This window comes from Coffea arabica, chromosome 2e (genome assembly GCF_036785885.1).
Source record: "Coffea arabica cultivar ET-39 chromosome 2e, Coffea Arabica ET-39 HiFi, whole genome shotgun sequence".
NCBI lineage: Eukaryota > Viridiplantae > Streptophyta > Magnoliopsida > Gentianales > Rubiaceae > Coffea > Coffea arabica.
In genome coordinates this window covers 33,535,012-33,555,344 of record NC_092313.1, presented here as the reverse complement: position 1 = coordinate 33,555,344, position 20,333 = coordinate 33,535,012, and the positions used below count along the sequence as shown (strand labels likewise).

At 34.4% G+C, this 20,333-nt stretch overlaps 1 protein-coding gene across 1 annotated transcript; it reads left to right on the top strand.

Annotated features, from left to right (window-relative positions):
- The first annotated feature begins 17,318 nt into the window (after window positions 1-17,318).
- LOC113732453 (probable amidase At4g34880) lies at window positions 17,319-19,909 on the top strand. The gene is made up of 5 exons (XM_027258217.2): window positions 17,319-17,916; window positions 18,117-18,331; window positions 18,474-18,716; window positions 19,050-19,248; window positions 19,375-19,909. Exons 1-5 carry the CDS (start codon window positions 17,398-17,400, stop codon window positions 19,723-19,725), a joined length of 1,527 nt encoding a protein of 508 aa, XP_027114018.2. The 5' UTR covers window positions 17,319-17,397; the 3' UTR covers window positions 19,726-19,909.
- Window positions 19,910-20,333: the final 424 nt, after the last annotated feature.

The following is a 20,333-nucleotide window of genomic DNA, read 5'->3' as shown; positions in this document are numbered from 1 at the left end:
TTTTATGCTTTTCATGGAATATATGCATCGTTTGTACTTTTTGGTGATTTTTTTTTTGCTTAAAATACTAGAGAAAGAGTAGAAAATTTTTTTAGCTCCACTAAGAATTTTTTCTGACTCCGCTATTGGTTGAGGGGAGTAAATGAATTCAACGAGTCTTAACTCTTAATATAATTCTCTCTCATTTACTTGATATGATAAGTATTTGTGATGAAAAGAATGATTATATAATGGTGCTTTACCTTTTTATTGAAGAAATAAATTTGAAAGACATATAGGCCAAAGGGATATATTCGAACTATTATGATAGTTTGTAATTCTTAATTGCTTGAGAACAATTAATAGTTTAAGTGTGGAAGAATTTGATAAGTGTGCATTTTGAGTGATTTAAGTGTAATTTTTTCACGTAAATAGGGATTTTATTGAATAGAACATGAATGTACACAAGAGCAGAGGAATCCGCTACACAAAAGTACTGCTACAACCAATTAAGCTATACACTAGTATTGCTACAATGTACTAAACGCCGATTATGCTATCAACATTTAAGCTATACAATAGTATTACTATAATCAACTAAACGCCGATTATGCTATCAACATTTAAGGAAAATCACTTGGGGAAAATCCCAACTAAGGCAAAATAATCAGTTGTCTCTTGTACTTGATACATTCCTCCATTTTGCCACACAGCAACGAATCTCCTTTAGCTCTCTGTGTGCAACAATGTCAGCATCAGAGACTTTATATTGGAACACCCTATAATTTCTCTCCTTCCATATATAATATACAGCTACTCCCAGTGCCAACTTCTTTACTGTGTTTATAAAGCATTCTTTCTTCCAATGACAACTAAACCATTCAACTTTAGTATCCATTCATAAGTCCCTCGATATTGCAAGCAACATTGATGTATTCTTGACCAAATATAAGCTGCATACTCACATTGAAAAAAGAGATGATTACAAGATTCATTTCCAGTACAGCATAGTAGACATTTCATTTCAGTCATAATGCCCCATTTAACCAACCTGTCCTTTGTGCTTAATTTGTTCTTGCACAACAACCATAAGATAAATGAATGTTTTGGGATATATTTTTTAAACCACACAAGATGATGCCGATAGACCTTAGTAGCAAAATGATTCAACACTTCAATTGCAGATTTGACAGAGAACAAACCTGATTTACTGGGTAACCATTTCACTATATCTGACATTTCCTCGCTTAATGACTGCCTAGAAGGAACAAATTGTGCAAAATCATCTACTTTAGCTATTCTTCTCCTACTATTGTGGATCTTCCACTCTTCATTTTCAATGATAGAAGAAACCTTAGCCTGTAACGTACTTCCAAATTGTCGCACCATATTGGGCCCATAAGCTATCAACAATGGCCCTCTATGGTGCCAATTATCATACCAGAGATAAGTATTTTCTCCACTTTTGATCACTCAGGCAATAAAAGGTTGTATAATAGATTTGATCTGAAGGAATTTATGCCAAACCAAAGAACAAGATTGACGCAATGAAATAGACCAGAAACATTTATTTTTGAGCTCCACAGTGCGAACCCAAGCAATCCAAAGAGATTCTTTTTTAAGTGCTATGTGCCAGATATACTTAAACAATAATGCCTTATTCCAATTAGTCAAATTAGGTAATCCTAGCCCTTCTTGTTTAATAGGTTTGCTCATTTCCTTCCAACATGCTTTGATCCCATTCTTGATAGAATCTATTCTTTTCCATAAGAATGTAGTAAGCATAGGTTCAATCCTCTTAATAACAGCTCGTTGTAATAAGAATACACTACTCCAATAGAACAGAACACTAAGCAACACGGACTTAACCAATTGCAATTGACCAGCGTAAGTTAATAGTTTATTGCTCTACCCTTCTATTTTCCTCATTATCTTCTCAATGATAGGGGAACAATCCTTGAAGGATAATTTGATATTTATCAAAGGCACACCCAAATATTTGACAAGTTGATAGCCTCTCTTGATTCCTAGGATCTTACATAGTTCTAGACCGTGCTCTTCATTAATACCTGATAAGAAGACTTCACTCTTGTACAAATTAAGGGATAGTCCTAATAGATAAGAGAATTCCTCAAGAATGGATTTCATGATATTAAAGGAACCAGGGTTTGCAACAGAAATGAGGAATAAATCATCAGTAAAAATGAGGTGAGATGTTCCAAGTTATTGGCCTTTTGGATGAAATTGAAAGTCAGGTCCTTTGGCAGTTTCATCAAACAAAAGAGAGAAAATTTTCATTGCAAGAAGGAAAAGATATGGTGAGATGGGATTACCCCTGTCTTAATCCTCTAGAACTGGGAAAATACCCAACTAAAGCTCTCTTCATGTTCTGTGAAAATCAGAGTGAAAACAATCCTTTCTTAATCCAACAAATGAACGTTTTAGGAAAATTCATACATTCCATAATAGTGAATAAGAAATCACATCTAACAGTGTCATGGGCCATAACCAAGTCAATTTTCATAGCACATTTAACCTGTCCAGTATCCCTGTGGTACCCATTTACAATGTCATGCATCAAAAGTATATTATCTGAGATCACTCTACCTTTTAGGAAGGCATTTTGGCGATTACATATCAATTTTGGTAGCACTTTCTTCATCCTTTTAGTTAAGATTTAGGAGAAGATCTTGTAAACTGTATTACAACAAGATATAGGCCTATATTCTTTCATAGTTGATTGGTTAGGCACTTTTGGAACTTGGGAAATGATTGTACTATTCAATAGAGGATAAAATTTGCTATCACTAAAATAGTATTTAACAACTTTGATAAAGTCAATTTGCACAACTCCCCAATTTTTTACAAAAATTCTACAGGAAAACCATCAGGTCCCGGAGCCTTACCTTACTTCATAGAGAATAACACTGACTACATTTCACTATCAGAGATTTCTTTTTAGAGCTCATTAGCCTGGTCATTGCTTATTTTGTTTACAATAAGTTGACACAATCTAGCACTGTGTACTTTAATAAAGGTCCCTTGTTCAGAAAACAAGTCTTGAAAGAAATTCACTATGATGCTCTTGGCCTCCTCATAATCCTCCACTTTATGTCCACTGCTATTCTGAATAGATAAAATACTATTCCTCCTCTAATGCATTTTCATCTTCTTATGAAAAATTTTTGTATTCCTATCCCCTGAGAGTAGCCAATCAGTTTGGGACTTGGCCTTGAAAAATTGTTCCTCAACAATTAAAAGAGAAATATAAGCTGATAGACATTTCTTCTCGATAAATTGCAAGTGTATGCCATAAGGAGCCTATTGTAGTTGCCTTTGAGCAGAGTATAGAGCCTCTTGTGCATGGATAGTTTTGGCAGAGATATCCCAGAATTCTTTCTTATTTAACTCTTTTAATGTTATCTTCACCTCTTTTAGCGTCAAACAGAAAGTCCTCATGGGGTCACCTTGAAATTCAGTAGACCATGCCTTATGAAGTAGTTGAGGAAAATCATTGTGAGACATCCAAAATCCATGAAATTTGAAAGGATTAGGTCCAAAATTAAAATATTTCTTAATAATAAGTAATCCAGCACAATGATCCGATACTTCAAGATCCACAAACTCAGCTTCTTGATGAGGAAATAATTGCATCCATTTCTCATTACATAATATCCTATCAAGTTTGCAATAGAGCCGATCTCAACCAAACCTTCCATTGCACCAGGTAAGTAAATAGCCTTTGAATGGCAAATCATCAACATTAATTTGTTGAAGCAATCTTCAAATTTAGATATTGCAGGCTGGTCTCTTTCCATATTACCAGATTTTTCATAATCATAATGGATTATATTGAAGTCCTCCATTAGAATCCAAGCATAATCATGTATTATATTCTGGAGCCTACACAGCTCACTCCATAAGGCTCTTCTATCCTCTTTATCATTTCTAGCATATACAGAAGAGACAACAAAACTACTTTGCCAATTGGGATGAACCACATGACAAGTAATAACCTACTCATGAACACTCACAGGTGTAACTTGTACTTTAATAGGATCCCAGCAAAATTAGATTCTACCAATTCCAACAGAAGGTGTATTATATACACAATGCCAAGTAGGAAAACACTTCTTATACACAGTAGCATAGTTCACAATTCAAACTTTATTTCCTATAACTCCGAACATATCTAAGTGTAGAGTATCTACTTTATTTCTCATAGCTACTTGTTTATGGGGTTGATTTAAACCCCTAATGTTCCAGCAAATGATATTCATGTTATAGGGGCCGTAGTGGTCTTACCTCTTCCATTCGCTTTTTGTGATCCATTCTTCTTATCTACTCTGTCTCATTTAGCCTTTACGTCAATCTCTACTGGCATATCTGTCAAAGCAGCAAATGAATTGGGGGTATTAATATTTTGAGTTGAACAATGTAGTCCGGGAAGTACAATCTCCACTGCTGAGATTGGGATTACTCTTCTATACTTATTTGAAGGCCTATGTTCCTTTTCTTGAAACACAATATGGACCTCCGTTTGCTCATTAGTGTCAGATATGTTCACTAAACAATTCGTTGATTTAGTAGTGGCTACAGTAGTAAACTCTTCCATCATTGGTTCATGCACAGGTACAATCACTAGTTCAATCCTTGTTTCAATCACTGATTCTTTAACCTAATCAACTTTAGGCTTCCTAAATTTTTAAACTTGTGGCTTTGCTCCATAGTTAGCCAACGTATGACCAAACTTACCACAAAAACTACATTTTGGAGGCATCCATTCATATACCACCTCTTGCATTATCTTATCACCCTTTTCATTCAAGATAAGGATGCTAGTAGGCAAAGTGCTATGGATATCTATCTCTATACACACTCGTGCATAAGACAGTGTGGACTGATTAGTAGTAGGTTTATCAGTAAAGAGAGGCATACCAACATAACTAGACAGCTTACTTAGGCAACTAGGAGAGTAGTAATGCAATTTCAGATTTGAAATTTAATCCAAATGGGCATAGAAGAAATTTCCTCTTTAGTTAATTCCAAAGCAGGAGACCACGGTTTGACAAACAACATTTTGCTATAAACCTTCAATTTAGCGTCCTCATCTTCAAATTGAAAGAAAAAAAGTCTGGATTTCAACAAAGTTACCTCAATTTTGCCATGTTTGCCCTATTTTGGTCAACGAACTGCTTCATAGACTGGAAAGAAGGACGAGAACCCATTACATGCCCAATCAATGCATTCTTCCATTTCGCCAAGCCTTCTGATACATCATCCATGATGAAAGTTACCTCATCAGTTCCAACAAGTGGAGAAAAGTAAGAAAGCCCAATCCCATCATGAACTACTCCTCTAGAATGAATGACCTCTGCCCAAGAGCAATTTCTATCAGGTGTACTAAGCATAGGATTTTCAGAACCCGAAGCTTCCCCATTTAAGATAGGGATTTTTCCAAGCCAAAGATCTGAAGTAGAAAGCTACTGGAACTCACTAAGAGTCAAATGAACTGGTTTCTTAGCAGAATTAACCATCCTTGCAACTTGTTCAAGAACAGAGAAAACTCTAGTTTTCGCGCCGAATGAGCTAAATAGAGCTCTTCCATGGCGAAAAAAACCAAGGCATAGGTTAGTAGAAACCCTACACAATATTTTTTTAATTGTATTTTATTATTTAGTTTTGGTATGTTTTATTCATTTTTATAGCTAATTAACTAGGTTTCTAATGAATTATGCATTTTGTGGTTCAAAGTGTGAAAATTTGCATTTGTATATGTTCAAATGGTGAAAACTTCATGTTTTGTAGGTTTTAATGATTCAATCATCAAATGCAGTGAATTGAGAAGATATTTGAATGATTGTTGATGAGTTGAAGTGATTTAAAGAGAATATGAAGTGCAAAATGTTTAAAAGATGAAATGCAATCAAGTATAAAAGAAGAAATGTTTGACAGGTTTGACACATTTTGGTATTTTGGTTATATCTTGAGATACAAGTATCATATTAAGATGATTCTTAAGCTATTTTGAAGCTAAGACAAAGTTCTACATTTCCTATCATGATATCAAAGCCCAGTTCAAGAGGTTTCCTAGCCAAAAAGTTGAAATACAGTCGGCCTTTTTTGCTGTTAAAAGCTGAAATAGGGGATTGACTAGTCAAGAATATTTTGATCATTTCTTAGTTTACAGAGCTCCAAATTAAACGATTCTTGCTCTATTGAAAAGCTAACTCAAAGGACTGCAACTTTCATATTTTGTATAAGAGCTATTTCAGCATTCATCATCAATAAAATATCAATTGAAATTGGTACAAAAACAAAGCAAAGTTGAAGATTGATCTAAAAAGTGCATACATGCAGTGGAGGCAATACGTAGGCACAATACGCAGGCACAATATGCGGCCTTACACCTACATATTGACCTTGCATATTCTTAAGAAAGTTGTGCAACTTGCATACCCACTTTCTCTAATTTTTTACAACTTTTTAGAGCTCAATTCCAGCAAGAATTTCAGCTGTAGCTATAAAGAAGAGTATGGAGACTTGTAGAAGAATATTTTAGGAATCTCAAAAGCATTTTACATCAACTGTAACAACTTATTTGGAGGTTTAATTCTCTATAAATAGGGCCTTTGTTGAGCTTGTTATATAACTTTGGAAGGCTAGAGAAACTACCAAAATGTAGTCTTTACTAGATTTTCTTAGTTCATTAGTATAGTATTGTTAGTGTAGTTTATTCAACTTGTACTTGTAACTAGATTTGGATGAAGAATTAAGGAGATGGGGAGTTTGGAACTCAGGAGACAAGGGTAACTTCTTTCCTATCATTTTCTCTTTTGTATTTGAATTCATGCTTAACTATAATACAAGTATGGTCTTTTCTTTCATTCTCTTCGTGTTTTGCTAAAGTTTATACCTAGATTTATGGATAAATTTTATATATCTTGTTAGTGATATTCAATTGGTTATTTGATGATATTATTTTGAACAAGTTATTCAGCACTTTTGCTTATCTAATCATGATTAATGACTATTAATTGCTATAATCTTAAAGTGTTAAGTTTGCAATGAGAATTGGGATTTGACACTGGTTCAAGAAGTGCTAAATCTAGGGAGTACACTCACGAGAGTAGAGGTGCACCTTTGTGGCATTAGTGACTTGTTCCATGTAGTTTCATAGAATAAATAAACTTGTAGTTAATTTCATAACCACAAGAGTAAGTATGGTTTAGTTACAAGTATAGTTGATTCACTACGAGAGTAGGTTTCACATATATTAAGAAATTACTCCATAACTAACCAAGATAATAACATTCAACTAATCGATAATTTCATTTACAAGAGTAGTAAGGAATTCCATAATCCCAGGAATTTGTTATTGATATTGTTACTACTCTTTTTTCATATTTGTTGTATATATTTAATCTCTTGCATTTATGGTAGTCTAAATCATAAAAGAGTTCAAAAATCATCGATAATTGACAATTTTCCCTGTGGGATCGACACCTAATATCCTTGTACTCAATAAATGATATATACACTTGCAGAAAAAGAGGTATTTAGGTTTTATTAAATTTGGTGCATGGTAAATTCTCGTTACTACTACACTTTTCAACCTCACCAAAATTACAAGTACACCCACACACAAGAGTATTTTCCCTTAAAATCACTCTTACAAATCTTGTAGTATTGTAGGCAAAAATCTCTCCAATATTCAGAATTGGGGTATTCATAGATAGTGAAATTTAATCCAAAAGTCTCTCCAATAATTAAAATACTAGTTGTTAAAAAACTAGCCGTTGGAGTTGTTGGGCGTCCAATAATTCGATTCTATGTCTGACCCTATGTCCGAAAGTTGTTGAGTTGGTCTTCACTAGGAGTTTTAGACGGTCGATGTAGCATCCGAGAGACACATCCAATAGAAATGGAGAGTTCATAGAGAGTTTAGTCAACTTATTGGATGTCCAATAGGCATGTTGTGCATCCGACCCATCGTCTGATCATCATAGTAGGCATTTTCTTCATTCTTTGGATGTTTGATCCTACTAACCAATGTCCAAATTTGCATTCGACCTTAAGCGATAAGTTTCATTCAAATTTTATTTTCCTCCTTTCATTTTTCATTGATTTTGGACCTATTTCTAGTAACTTTCTCATGAAAAGATATTAGTCTAAATCATTATTTTGCCTTGTTAATCATCAAAATCAAGGATCGATCAAGCTAACTTTTCAACCACATGTATGAGGGCTACCTCTATAGTTCAAACATGAGAAGTGCAAGGAACTACATGCCGCGTATGGGTGGCCACCTCCAAAGTCCAAGTAGGACCCATGTGCCACGTATAAGGGTCAACTCTAAAGTCCGAGCATGATCAAGTGGACACTGTACGAAGACTACCTCCAGATTTTGAGCATGGTGGAGGCTACCATGTACGGGGATCACCTCCAGAGTTCGAACACGGAATGTGCAAGGAGTTGCGTGCTACCTCTATAGTTTAAGTATGACCAAGTGGGCAATTTAGATTGAGATGAGTTTTATGAGGACACAAAGTCCTTAAGTAGGTGTGAATATGAGATCCCAACTCTATCCCACAAAAGGACATCAAGGAAGAAAGTATTAGTATAACATCCTAGGTCCATGGGCTAGTAAATAAATTGGGTTAATCATTTTAAACCCATGATTCCGCTCAAAAGTTACATAGGGTGCATTTGATAAAATTGAAGTCTGAAAACTGAAATCTAAAATCTGAAATCTGAATTCATTAAATTAGTGAATTATTAAGTATTAAATCTAATAAATTTGAGTCTATATTATATTCAATAATAAGTTAAAGGTTTATCACTTATTTTACGGAGCAAGTTTTGCCTAGGAGATTCAGTATCATTTACTTAATTCAAATATTCAAATTTTGGTTATCAGACGCATCTGAACATATTAAGATCTGAATCTATTAAACTTAAGTACTGAATTAGAATATCAAACAAGGCCTAAAGACTATCTTGTGGCTCCGAGACATTATATTTAATTAATTCAGATATTCAAATTTTGGTTATCAGGCGCATCTAAACATATTAAGATCTGAATCCATTAAACTAAGTGCTGAATTGGAATATCAAACAAGGCCTAAAGACTATCTCGTGGCTCCAAGGCGTTACATTTGTACTGTGGATAGATCAAGTCAACCCACCGGCACAAGCAGATAGATGCAGATGGCTCAGACCTTCTTCAATCAGTATGCAAATGCGGAAACAAAAATCTTCAACAGCTGTCCAAGGCATACATACTGTTAGCAATACTGACTGCTTTTAAGCTTTTCATGGTTTGCATCCTCAGAAACAATAATCTAGCATTTTGCGGTGCTTTTCCCAGTCTCTTAACTCCGTAGTATCTTCCATAAAGGTTGCATTTTCATTAAAGCATTCATTTACTTTCGCTAACACTACCACCCCAAAGTTGGTGCTCAGGTCTTCAAACCAAACCAAAATTCTCTGGAAGCTGTTTCCAGGTGGTGCATAAATTACTCCTCTACCGTAGTCATGAAGCACAAGTTGCATGCTGCTTCTTCCTTCTACAGAACTTTAATATATGGATAAACATGCTGGGAATTACTTCAGTATTCAGATTTGAAAAACTTTAGGGTATTAAAGATGCCACAATATTGAGTAGCTAGGAAAGGGGAGAAGGGTATTAATAAAACGGAGCTACACTAACATATAAAAGTTGCATTCACTGACCAACATCATTCGTATTCTTTTTTCTTTTGATTGTCTTTTCCTACATTGGTTGTTCATTGCCTGTGTATTAGCGAGTATGCAATGCTTATTTGTCTGTGTAGCATGTGAGGCCTTTCTAGGATGACTATTGGCGTAAACTATTCAGTGCCACTTGCTTCTATTAACAACACAACGAAATCATCATTCTAGATTTCTCTTGTTTTCCATTTTGAGTAAAACACCCGGCAAGAAACAATTGCGTATCACAGTCTACCATTTGTGTCTGTTCAAAAGTAACAATTTATTAGTTGGTAGTTGTTGCATGTAATCTTGAAATTATGTTTACTCGAAAAAGAAACAAGATGATGAGTCATGAGAGGATATGCTTACTAGCTGCTAAATAACCATAAAATTCACAACAATGTAGATGTTTAGACAGTGCATTTGGAGAAAATACTCACTAAATGCTCCAGAAAATTTCCGCATGCAAGTTTCTTGTATTCAACTCTTACTGATTAGAGGCTGATACTTATTACTAGTATTCACATGCAAGCACATATGCAGATCTGTTTCTAATGCCGTTTATGTGCTTGATGCAATCGTGCTCTTTGATCCAAGAGAGCATGAAGTGACAAAAAGCAGCTATTGAGCTCATTCCTGTTGCTGGCAATAAGCAATTCCTCAACAAAAATGGGCTGAAACAGAAGAAATTGGGTATGGTAAGAACTTCTTTTGTCAACCTTCCAAATAGGCCAGTCCAATGGGGTTCCAATTCTTGAGACCCGTTCAAGCGCATTAAGGTAGAAATGCGATTGATTGAACTCAAAATATCTCTAGTTCTGGGCCAATGCTTTTACTTCCCTTTCAAAGAGGCAAGACAGTAGCAGTGCTCGCTGAATTTAAGCTCTTCCTCAATGATTATCTGCAAGGCCAAACTGAATCTACTGTGCGGTCATGAACCGACATTATAGCATTGAACAAGAACATTCCTCATTTCATATTGTATTTGTCTGACTTTGATACTATTACACGGTTAAATGGTCAGATACATCTCGAATGGAGACTTCCACACTTCTCATTTAAGTCATGGTTTTGCAGGAGAGTGTTGGTTAATTACATACCTAATCCATTTAGGGAAATACTGAGATGACAATCAATTAGCTTCAAATGAGCTACCGACAAATCTTGGTCACGAATTTCTGAACTCATGTACCTACAACTTCTCTATCCGGTTCCCAGAATTAATTGCAAAACTACCACCCAAATGCAATTTTCCTCTTTCCTGACTCCAAGTCCCACCCGTTCTTGCTGTCCACGCCCAGTTCAACCTCTATCTCTGCAAGTTAGCTACAACCTCTGTTCCTGTCCTCCACCCCCACCCCCAAATCGAAACTCCCTCGGTTGATTCTGTCCATATGCCCTGTCACCAAACCATTACCAGTTAATTATTGTTACTCTCAAGTCTCAAGTGATTTTTCCCTTTATATTTATTTGTAATGACAAAATTAGTCAAGCAAAGATGTTCTTTGCCATACCTGGGAAATTTTGAAGAAAAAAAGGATGATTTTGTTTTTACAATTTTTGCAGCAAAGATGATAGTTGTCTTTGGTTGCAAGAGGGAAATTTTCTTCCTAATTAAATTACCTTTTAACCCATGTGACTTAGTACTTTATCACATAATTTTCCTTTGTTTTAAAAACCTGTATATAACTCTCTGATGATTTTGGATTAAAGTGTCACAATTACTTTTTCCGTTAAAACTGACGGTCAATAGGAAAAAGTCAAAATCAAACTAACAAATTAATTTGTGCTTTCATTACTTTTTTTTCCTCTAAACATAAAAAAAAGAAATTAAAAATAGATAAATAAGAACTAGAAAATACCATTAAAATTTTAATTTAAAAACCTATAATAATATTTGTAGTAAAAAAAGATTTGGTATATATTGTTTCTTATATACTTGTTTTATATTTCCATTCAATCTTTTTTTCTTATTTATTTATTTTTTATTTTCCTTCCATCTCTTTTGTATTTGGAGAAAATTAAGTTTTTGTAAGCCAACGTATAGGTTTTCAAAATTATCTCCCAAAGAGAGAGAGAGAGAGAGAGAGAGAGAGAGAGAGAGAGAGAGAGAGAGAGAGAGAGAGAGAGAGAGAGAAAGAGAGAGAGAGAGAAGAGTTGGAAAAAAGAAAAACAACAGTGAAAGGATGAATTTATCAATTTATTATTTTGATTTTAACTTTTTACTATTGATCATTAATTAAAAAAGAAAAATTAACTATGACACTTTAACCCATACTATGAAGAAGTTATACATAAATTTTTAAATCATAGAGTTATATGATAAAATGTCAAATGAAAGGGGGTAAAAGATAATTTACCCTTTCTTCTTTCATTCAGGATTAGGGTTACTTTAACAAATTTTTAGATCAAAGGAAATTGTTGGAAAACTATGGAGAATCAGTTAGAACAGGTGACTGTAATTTTTGTAAATTACAGTGTCTGTCATCGAACCATTACTCATCCATTTATTAGTAGGCGACATTGGATGAACTGTGTTGACTTTGACTGACAGCAATAATGGAAAATGATATCCATGAGGGGTCCGTTTGTTTCGGGTGAAAATGTTTTCCAGGAAAATATTTTCCTAATTTCCCATGTTTGGTTGCACAAAAGTTACTGAAAACATTTTCCTATGTAAAATATTTTCACTCATCTTATGGAAAACAACTTCCCTTCCAAACTTACTGAAGTTGTTTTCCGAAATACTTGCATCCCGCCTGTAGTATGTTCCAAACTTACTGAAAATATCTTGTAGTATGTTTTTTTTTTTTTAGTGTAAACAGGAGGATTCGAACCCAAGACCTCTTCCTTACACTCCCTCCCCCGTACCACCCAACCCAACCCTTCCCCTAGTATATTCAAAATAAAAAAAAAAAGCCTCATCCTGCTCATCCCATGCTAGTAATTAATTATGTATAATAGGGACATTCTTTTTTAGAGAAACTTTCAGCAGTGAGAGTGCAATATATATGTCACAATAAGCATTATATGTGATTGATATTTGACACTAAATGGCCAACAATTTGTTTATTGCTTAAGGAGATATTTTTTATTCATATATACATTTCTCCAAGATTTTTTAACATTAAACAATGAGATAAATTTTCTTATTTTGCATGGGAAGAAGTATGTAGTTATAATGTGTAGAAAGTAAAGATAGAGATAAAAGTGAAAATATTTCAAAAGTTAAACAAACACCAGAAAAATAAAGTAAGAAAATATTTTCAATAAGCTAACCAAACACCTGAAAATGATGAAAGGGAAATGATTTTCATGGAAAATTACTTCCACGGAAAATATTTTCCCAAGGAAAATATTTTACTTCCAACCAAACAGACCCGAGGAGTAGAATCTGCTATTTCGAAAGGCACAAGGCATTGATAAAAAGACAGAAAGATATATAACAAAATGGTGTCGTAATGAATTTCAAACAAGGATGCATATGAGGCTGAAAACATGATGGTCCCTGCTGATCTTCATCTGCGAGGCCTTGTTTTTGGTTGTGTAAAGTTTATTTTAGAAAATGAGAATATAAAAAATCAAAATAGATGCTTTTATTTTTTATTTTTTTTAGAGTCAAAAAATCCAAAATCAGGATATAAAAAGCAAACTAAAAAAATAACAAAATAGCATTTCAAAACCAAAATTCAAAATTAGATTTTGAAAACTAGTTGAGAACAAGGCTAGAATCTTCCAAGTTAAAGTAGGAAAAAAATTATCAATATATAGAAGGTTTTTTTACAATTAATAAACAAAAATGAAAGAGTTACTCTTTTATGCACTGTCAGTATATACACAAATTGTATTGGATGTACACCTGGTAATTTAATTTTAAATTTTAAATTTAGTATTTGCACATGTGACATGCATCCATAATTGTTAGTTACATTGGCATATGAAAATTTAATCCAAAAAGAAAGGATAAAATTTTTTTATGCACTGTTAGTGTGTACAAGACTGTATTGAATGTATGCCCCTAATTTAATTTCAAATTCAAATTAGAAACTGTACTATGGAAATGAGGCTGACAATACATAACCATTTAAAAGTGGAGCTAGGTGTTTTTCTAAAATTAGTTGGAAAAGGGGTAACAAAATAAGTTTCCAACCAATTAGCTGATCTTTATATAAAGGGTAAATACAGAGCAAACTGATATTCATGAATAATAATTTTGATATTCAGTTAAAGTGAGTTTTCAGCTGATCATCAGAAACAAATTTACTGATATGTCCATTAAACTCTCTCCCTTTTCTTTTTTTTTTTCCCCTTTATAATTTTGATTTTCTTTCCAAGCCCATGCCCGAATCAAAACTCTGCTATGCTTCTCTAGCTATCCTACTCTCCAAACCCCATAACGGCCTTAATTCAAACTCACATGCATTCACCGGAAAATTTCTGTAGGATTAAGGTCTCCGTGCCAGAAAAGTCTCTGATTTGGGTATTGTGATGTTATTAGTTTTGTTTTCTAGGGAATTTCGCCAGTAGTACGTTTTGGATATTTCTGTTCCAAGTTTTCTGCATTCTTTCAGGCTGTGGAACCATGGAAGCTTATTAAAATTCCTTGATCACTATTGAAACTCCTTTGCACAGAGAGGATGTGTACATCTCTGATAGTGTATATTTTGCCAGGAGGCAGCTTGCAAGTAAACGACATCTGGTACTATAACAATTTTCATTTAGTAGTCGACGGCCTTGTTTAATAACTGTACTTCATGCGAAAAAAATAATTCATTTAAAGCTTTTTGAATTCAGCATATTTGATAATTAAAATATCTTACCACTTAATGTATTAAGTATTGCTTAATTTATGTACAAAGTTTTAAGTGAAAATTTTTCATTGAATTTTCTGAATTGATTACATATACTAAAGCTGTTACACATATAATACACTCTTATATATGCTCTTGCACAAAGTACATATTTGTTTTCTTTTCATATAAGATGCGCATACACGAGCAAATATACATGCTCACACATAAATAATCATTATTCTCTCTCTCTCTCTCTCTCTCTCTCTCTCTCTCTCTCACACACACACACACACTTTTCTTTCTCTCTATATACACAAATAAAAGAATTTTTTAAAGATAAAAACATAATATTTATGCTATGTTTAAATTCAACTGGTTATCAAACAGATATAACTTAATCAATTTAACAACTTAATGTTTTCAACACTAAACATTTAAATTTCAGATTCAGATTTCAAACTTCAGTCTCATCAATCAAAAAACGTCCAGTAACTTCACAAATCATGAAAAAAAAAAAACTTTTGAAATCATGTGTTTCTAGTGTAAGAACAAAAAATTTAAAAAAAATTCCCCATATTTTTCCTTTTCTTTCTAAACAAAGCATGAAACTGCAGAGAATTTGCAGATATGTATTTCATAGACTTTATCTCGAAACCAATGTTTTAAAACCCGGACCGTCCATTAAACCGGTGATATGAAAGGGTCGAGGTTCAACCGGTCGGACCGGTTCAACCTCGGTTCAATGATTTTTTTTAAAAATAATTTATATAAATATATATATGCACAAAATAAGACATGCAATGGACTAATTTAAAATTTTATATGATGAAAAGTTCACTATTTTTGAATAATTTGGATTTTCAAAAATAAATTTTTTAAATTATAAGTTAAAACAAATAAATTTCATCTCAATTTTAATTATATCTACCAAAAAAATCTCAAATCCAACCCAAAAATATCACAATATTTTGAAATTATACAAAATTCATGTCTATGAGAATTTGACATTGTGAACTTAAATTTTAATTTACATATTTGAGATTTAAATATTGTAATTTAAAAAAGAAAGTTTGGAGTTCGAAAGAAGTCAAGAGAATTGAAAATAAAAATGTAAACTTGATAAGAAACAAAAAATGAGATAAAAGTGAGTGGTTGTGGCATTAAATAATTTGGGTTAAAGAAAAATAATTCTTTTTTAATTTTTTCAATTTAATGGACAAAAACAAAATTAAAAGATAGAAGAAAACATCAATAAATTAAAACTAAAGAGGTTTGATTAAAAAAGGGAGTGACAAAAGAAAAGATGAGAGAGAAAGAGAGAGTTGAAAATTAAAAAGAAAGAGTCATGAGAGAATGAGATTTTGTAAGAAAAATGAAAAAATGAAATATAGATGTTTGTTTTATATAAATAAATTATCAAAAAAAGCAAATAAGATGTGATAGTGCAATGGTTATTACATTGGTTTTCTATTGCAAAGGTCTTGAGTTCGAATTTTAATAGAAGTATTTTGCAAAAAAAAAAAAAAAGAGGAAAAACTCGAAAACCGGTTCAATACGGTTCAACGGGTTTCGCGGTTTTTACCGGATTTGACCGGTTTTTTGCCAAAGCCAACCTAAGCATGGAACCGGACCGATGCCATGGCCGGTTCGCGGTTCGACCGGTCAAACCGGCCGGTCCGGTCCGGTTTTCAAAACACTGCTCGAAACAAACTTAAGACCAAGTATTTGGTACAGACAACCTAGGTTGGATTACATGTCAGTTATAAATATTAGGGTAAATTACATTTTACCCCCCTGTGATTTACCCTTTTTTACATAACCCCCATATGATTTCAAAAACTATATATAACCCCCTCATGGTTTGAATTATAGTGTTAAAGTAACGAAAATAGTCACTCGTAACGGAACTTCTAAAAATATCGAAATTACCCTTATAAATACATGACACATTAACCTCGTATGATTTTTATATTTTACCATATAACTCCCTTATGGTTTAATACTTTACCATAATGCCCCCTTATGATTTTCAAAATATACATATAACCCCCTTGGTTAATACATAAATTTCAACTTTACATAAGGGTATTTTTGACATTTTAGGTGATGCCGTTATGAATGATCATTCCCGTCACTTTGACACTTTAATCCAAACCACAAGGGAGTTATATATAGCTTTTGAAACCATAGAGGGGTTATGTGAAAAAACGCTAAACCACATAAGGGTAAAGTGGAATTTGCCCTAAATATTATCATCAATCTAATGGTCTACTTTAAAGAGGTATTGTTATCTTGCTCGTATATGACAATGACTATGAGGATGGCTACTTTGACTGCTAGTTTTTTGTTGATCAATTATCCAATCAAAAGAAAGTCTTCACGACTAAACTTCCTCAAGTATAATGTACCAAATTTTACCTACTCCAGTATTTTATCTGCAACATGCTTTTTCTATTTATATATATCTCTGTCATTGCAATTTGATTGACATCATTTCCGCGTGAAGAAGGATTCCTCATCTTCTTACCTTTAAGCTTGGCTTCACTAAACGGAATTGTCCATTGTTAGGATTTTCTCCCCTCTCTGTTTCTTGTTTCCCGCGAGTTTTATGTTTTTACTCCAAATGTACTATACCAAAAACAAAAGTCAGTCAGCAGAAAATCCTTTTTTTTTTCAGTCAACTGGATGTCTTTATCGTTGAAAACATGGCCAAGAAAACAACAATAGAGGATGGAATCATCCGACTATATCATCTATATATATATATATATATATATATATATATCCATTGTCTTGACTATACTAGTGAATTACAACAAGAAGAAATAGAACTTAGTTACCAGTATATAGAAATAGTTTCTCTCAAAGATATTACAGTATAGAAATCCATATGGATATAGCGCTACTACTTTTCTGGAGTACTACTATTCTTGGCCTTAGCCATAATGCTGAAGGAAGTCTATTCTCAATCAGAGAAGCTACTGTGCATGATATTAGGATTGCCTTGGATCATAACAGACTCACTTCTCGGGAATTGGTTGAATTCTACCTCAAAGAGATTAGGAGACTAAATCCAGTTCTTAATGGAGTCATAGAAGTGAATCCGGATGCTCTGCATTTAGCCCGCAAGGCAGACCAGGATCGAAAAGCTAAGAAGCCAGGCTCCATGACAGGACTAGCTGGTATCCCAATTCTGCTCAAGGATAACATTGCAACCAAGGACAAGCTTAACACAACAGCTGGATCTTATGCACTTCTGGGATCAGTTGTACCTCAAGATGCAGGGGTGGTCAAGAAGCTAAGGAGGGCTGGTGCAATCATCTTAGGAAAGGCTAGCATGACAGAATGGGCTGCTGCCAGGTCATCAGGTGTGCCTAACGGTTGGAATGCTAGACGTGGCCAAAGTGTGGTAAGTTGCTGACATGCTCCATTTGGTTTCCAATTTTCCATGCAACTATATGAGTCAGAAATTTTCTTTTTCTTTGTTTTGTTTTTTCAGAAATTTGTGGTTTAGGAATCAAAATCTGAGTCCTTATGCAGCCTTTCTAGGTCAATTAGAAATGCAAGTACTGATATACAATGCCATGTTGTGGTTTCGATTCCATGTAGAATCCGTACCTTAAATCTGCTAATCCATGTGGATCAAGCACCGGATCAGCAATATCAGTAGCAGCAAATATGGTTGCAGTCACACTAGGTACAGAAACAGCTGGATCCATTTTATGCCCTTCCAGTTATAATTCAGTCGTGGGGATCAAACCTACTGTAGGGCTAACAAGTCGAGCCGGTGTTGTCCCTTATTCACCTCGACAGGATACGGTTGGGTAATGAAAGATGCTTAATTTGCTTTTATTTTATCGCTATTTCATCACCGTACCGTATAAAGGTGAATTATTACTTGAAAATGAACAAGAAAGCGTAACAATAGATACAAAATCATAACAATATATTTATGGGACAGAACAGGCCAATATGCAGGACAGTTTCAGATGCAGTGTATGTTCTTGATGCCATTGTTGGATTTGATCCTGATGATGCAGTAGCAACCAAAAAAGCTTCAAAGTATATTCCTCATCGGGGTTATTTGCAATTTCTCAAGTCTAATGGACTTAAGGGAAAGAGATTGGGGATTCCAAGGTACTCCTTTTTGGGATTCAGCAACTCTTCTGTAGCACTGAAAGCTTTTGAAACTCACTTCCGCGTTCTAAGGTGAGTTCAGTAGCATAAACTTTGAAGTTCTACTGTACCTAATTGAAAGCTCACATTGGATGCCCAGGGAAAGATGATTGTGATTGACCTAGTGTGTGAACAAGTCTGTACAGTAGTAAAGTAGCAGAATGACTAGCTACCACAATATTTTTGTTTGTACTTTGAACAGATTATTGATAACTTTGCATTTGGACCCCAATTAAAAAACTTCCAGCATGTCTTTTGGTTAATTCACAGAGCAAATACAAAATCTTGTTTGGGTTGGATTTGGTTAACCTATTTCAATATTGTTAAAGTTCTAACACAGTATTCTGAGATTTTGGCTAAAACCAGGAAACGAGGTGCAGTATTGGTAGACATTGTGGATACAGCCAGCTTCGACACCATCATACTTTCAATGTTAATTAACGAATCCAAAGCCGTGATTGTGGAATTCAAGCTGGCACTAAATGCTTATCTAAAGCAGTTGATCACCTCTCCTGTGCGATCTCTAGCCGATGCAATAGTCTTCAATAAGGATCACTCGAAGTTGGTAAGTAACAGAATCTTTAGTTTAGGGTCATGTTCATTCACAACGTAGGCAATGGTTGGCTAAAATTCAGTCCATAGCCTTTGTTAGAAAAACACGGCACTCTAAGACTACTCTATTGTGCTTCAGGAAAAGATAAAAGAGTACGGACAAGATATATTTGAGGCGGCAGAGAAAACCAATGGCATTGGCATACCGGAAAGGCAACTACTGCTTAATTTAACTAGAGCGTCCAAAAATGGATTTGAGAAGTTGATGAAGGAAAATAAATTGGATGCCTTGGTGACACCTGGTGCAAATATTATTTATGCTATATCCGCCGGAGGATACCCTGGAATAAATGTTCCAGCAGATTATGACACTGATGGCACCCCATACGGCATTTCCTTTGGAGGGCTAAAAGGATCGGAACCAAAACTGATAGAGATCGCATATGACTTTGAGCAAGCCACAAAGATCAGGAAGCCACCTCCTCTGTGAAGATTAAATATTCACGACATATCTAAAACTGAGATGTATCTTCTGATATTAGCACCTTTGACGGCTGTATAACTATAACATCTTTGTTGCGGAATTCTAGACCAAATGTGTGCTGTTTCATGAACATCTTTATTGTGTTGGGTCTGGCGCGTTAGTGGACCGCAATTGAACTTTTTTTTCCTTTTGTTCTTTGTGATCTGATTATTGTGCTCTGTCGTGAGGCCAGTGGGGAAGGGGGAGGGGGAGGGGTGAAGGGAGAGGGGGAGAGAAGGGAGGGGGAAAAGGAACAGGAGGGGGGAGAGGAGAGGAGGAGGAGAAAGGAGGAGAGAGAGGGAGAAAGGGAAGAAAAGGGGGAGCTTTTGAGATTTTATTCTTTTGCCGTAAATTTCCTACAACATTTCTTTGTGGTTTACTAGTTTACCTAATTAACAGGGTAGAAACTTTTTCTCTGCACAGCGGATAAATCTAGTTAAACCACGAGCACAAGCAGATACTAGCAGATGGCTAATGCCATCTTCAACTATAATGCAAATGGAAAAACAACATTTAGACTGTCCCAAAACTTTTTATGTTCCGCATCCTCAAAAATCAATATCTAGTATGCGGAA

What these genes read in the sequence shown, in the direction of transcription:
- LOC113732453 (XM_027258217.2), top strand. Translation starts at nt 17,398, where the DNA reads ATGGATATAGCGCTACTACTTTTCTGGAGTACTACTATTCTTGGCCTT. An exon ending in CCTCGACAGGATACGGTTGG is followed by an intron (nt 18,332 to 18,473) that starts GTAATGAAAGAT and finishes GGGACAGAACAG; the next exon opens with GCCAATATGCAGGACAGTTT. An exon ending in ATAAGGATCACTCGAAGTTG is followed by an intron (nt 19,249 to 19,374) that starts GTAAGTAACAGA and finishes ATTGTGCTTCAG; the next exon opens with GAAAAGATAAAAGAGTACGG.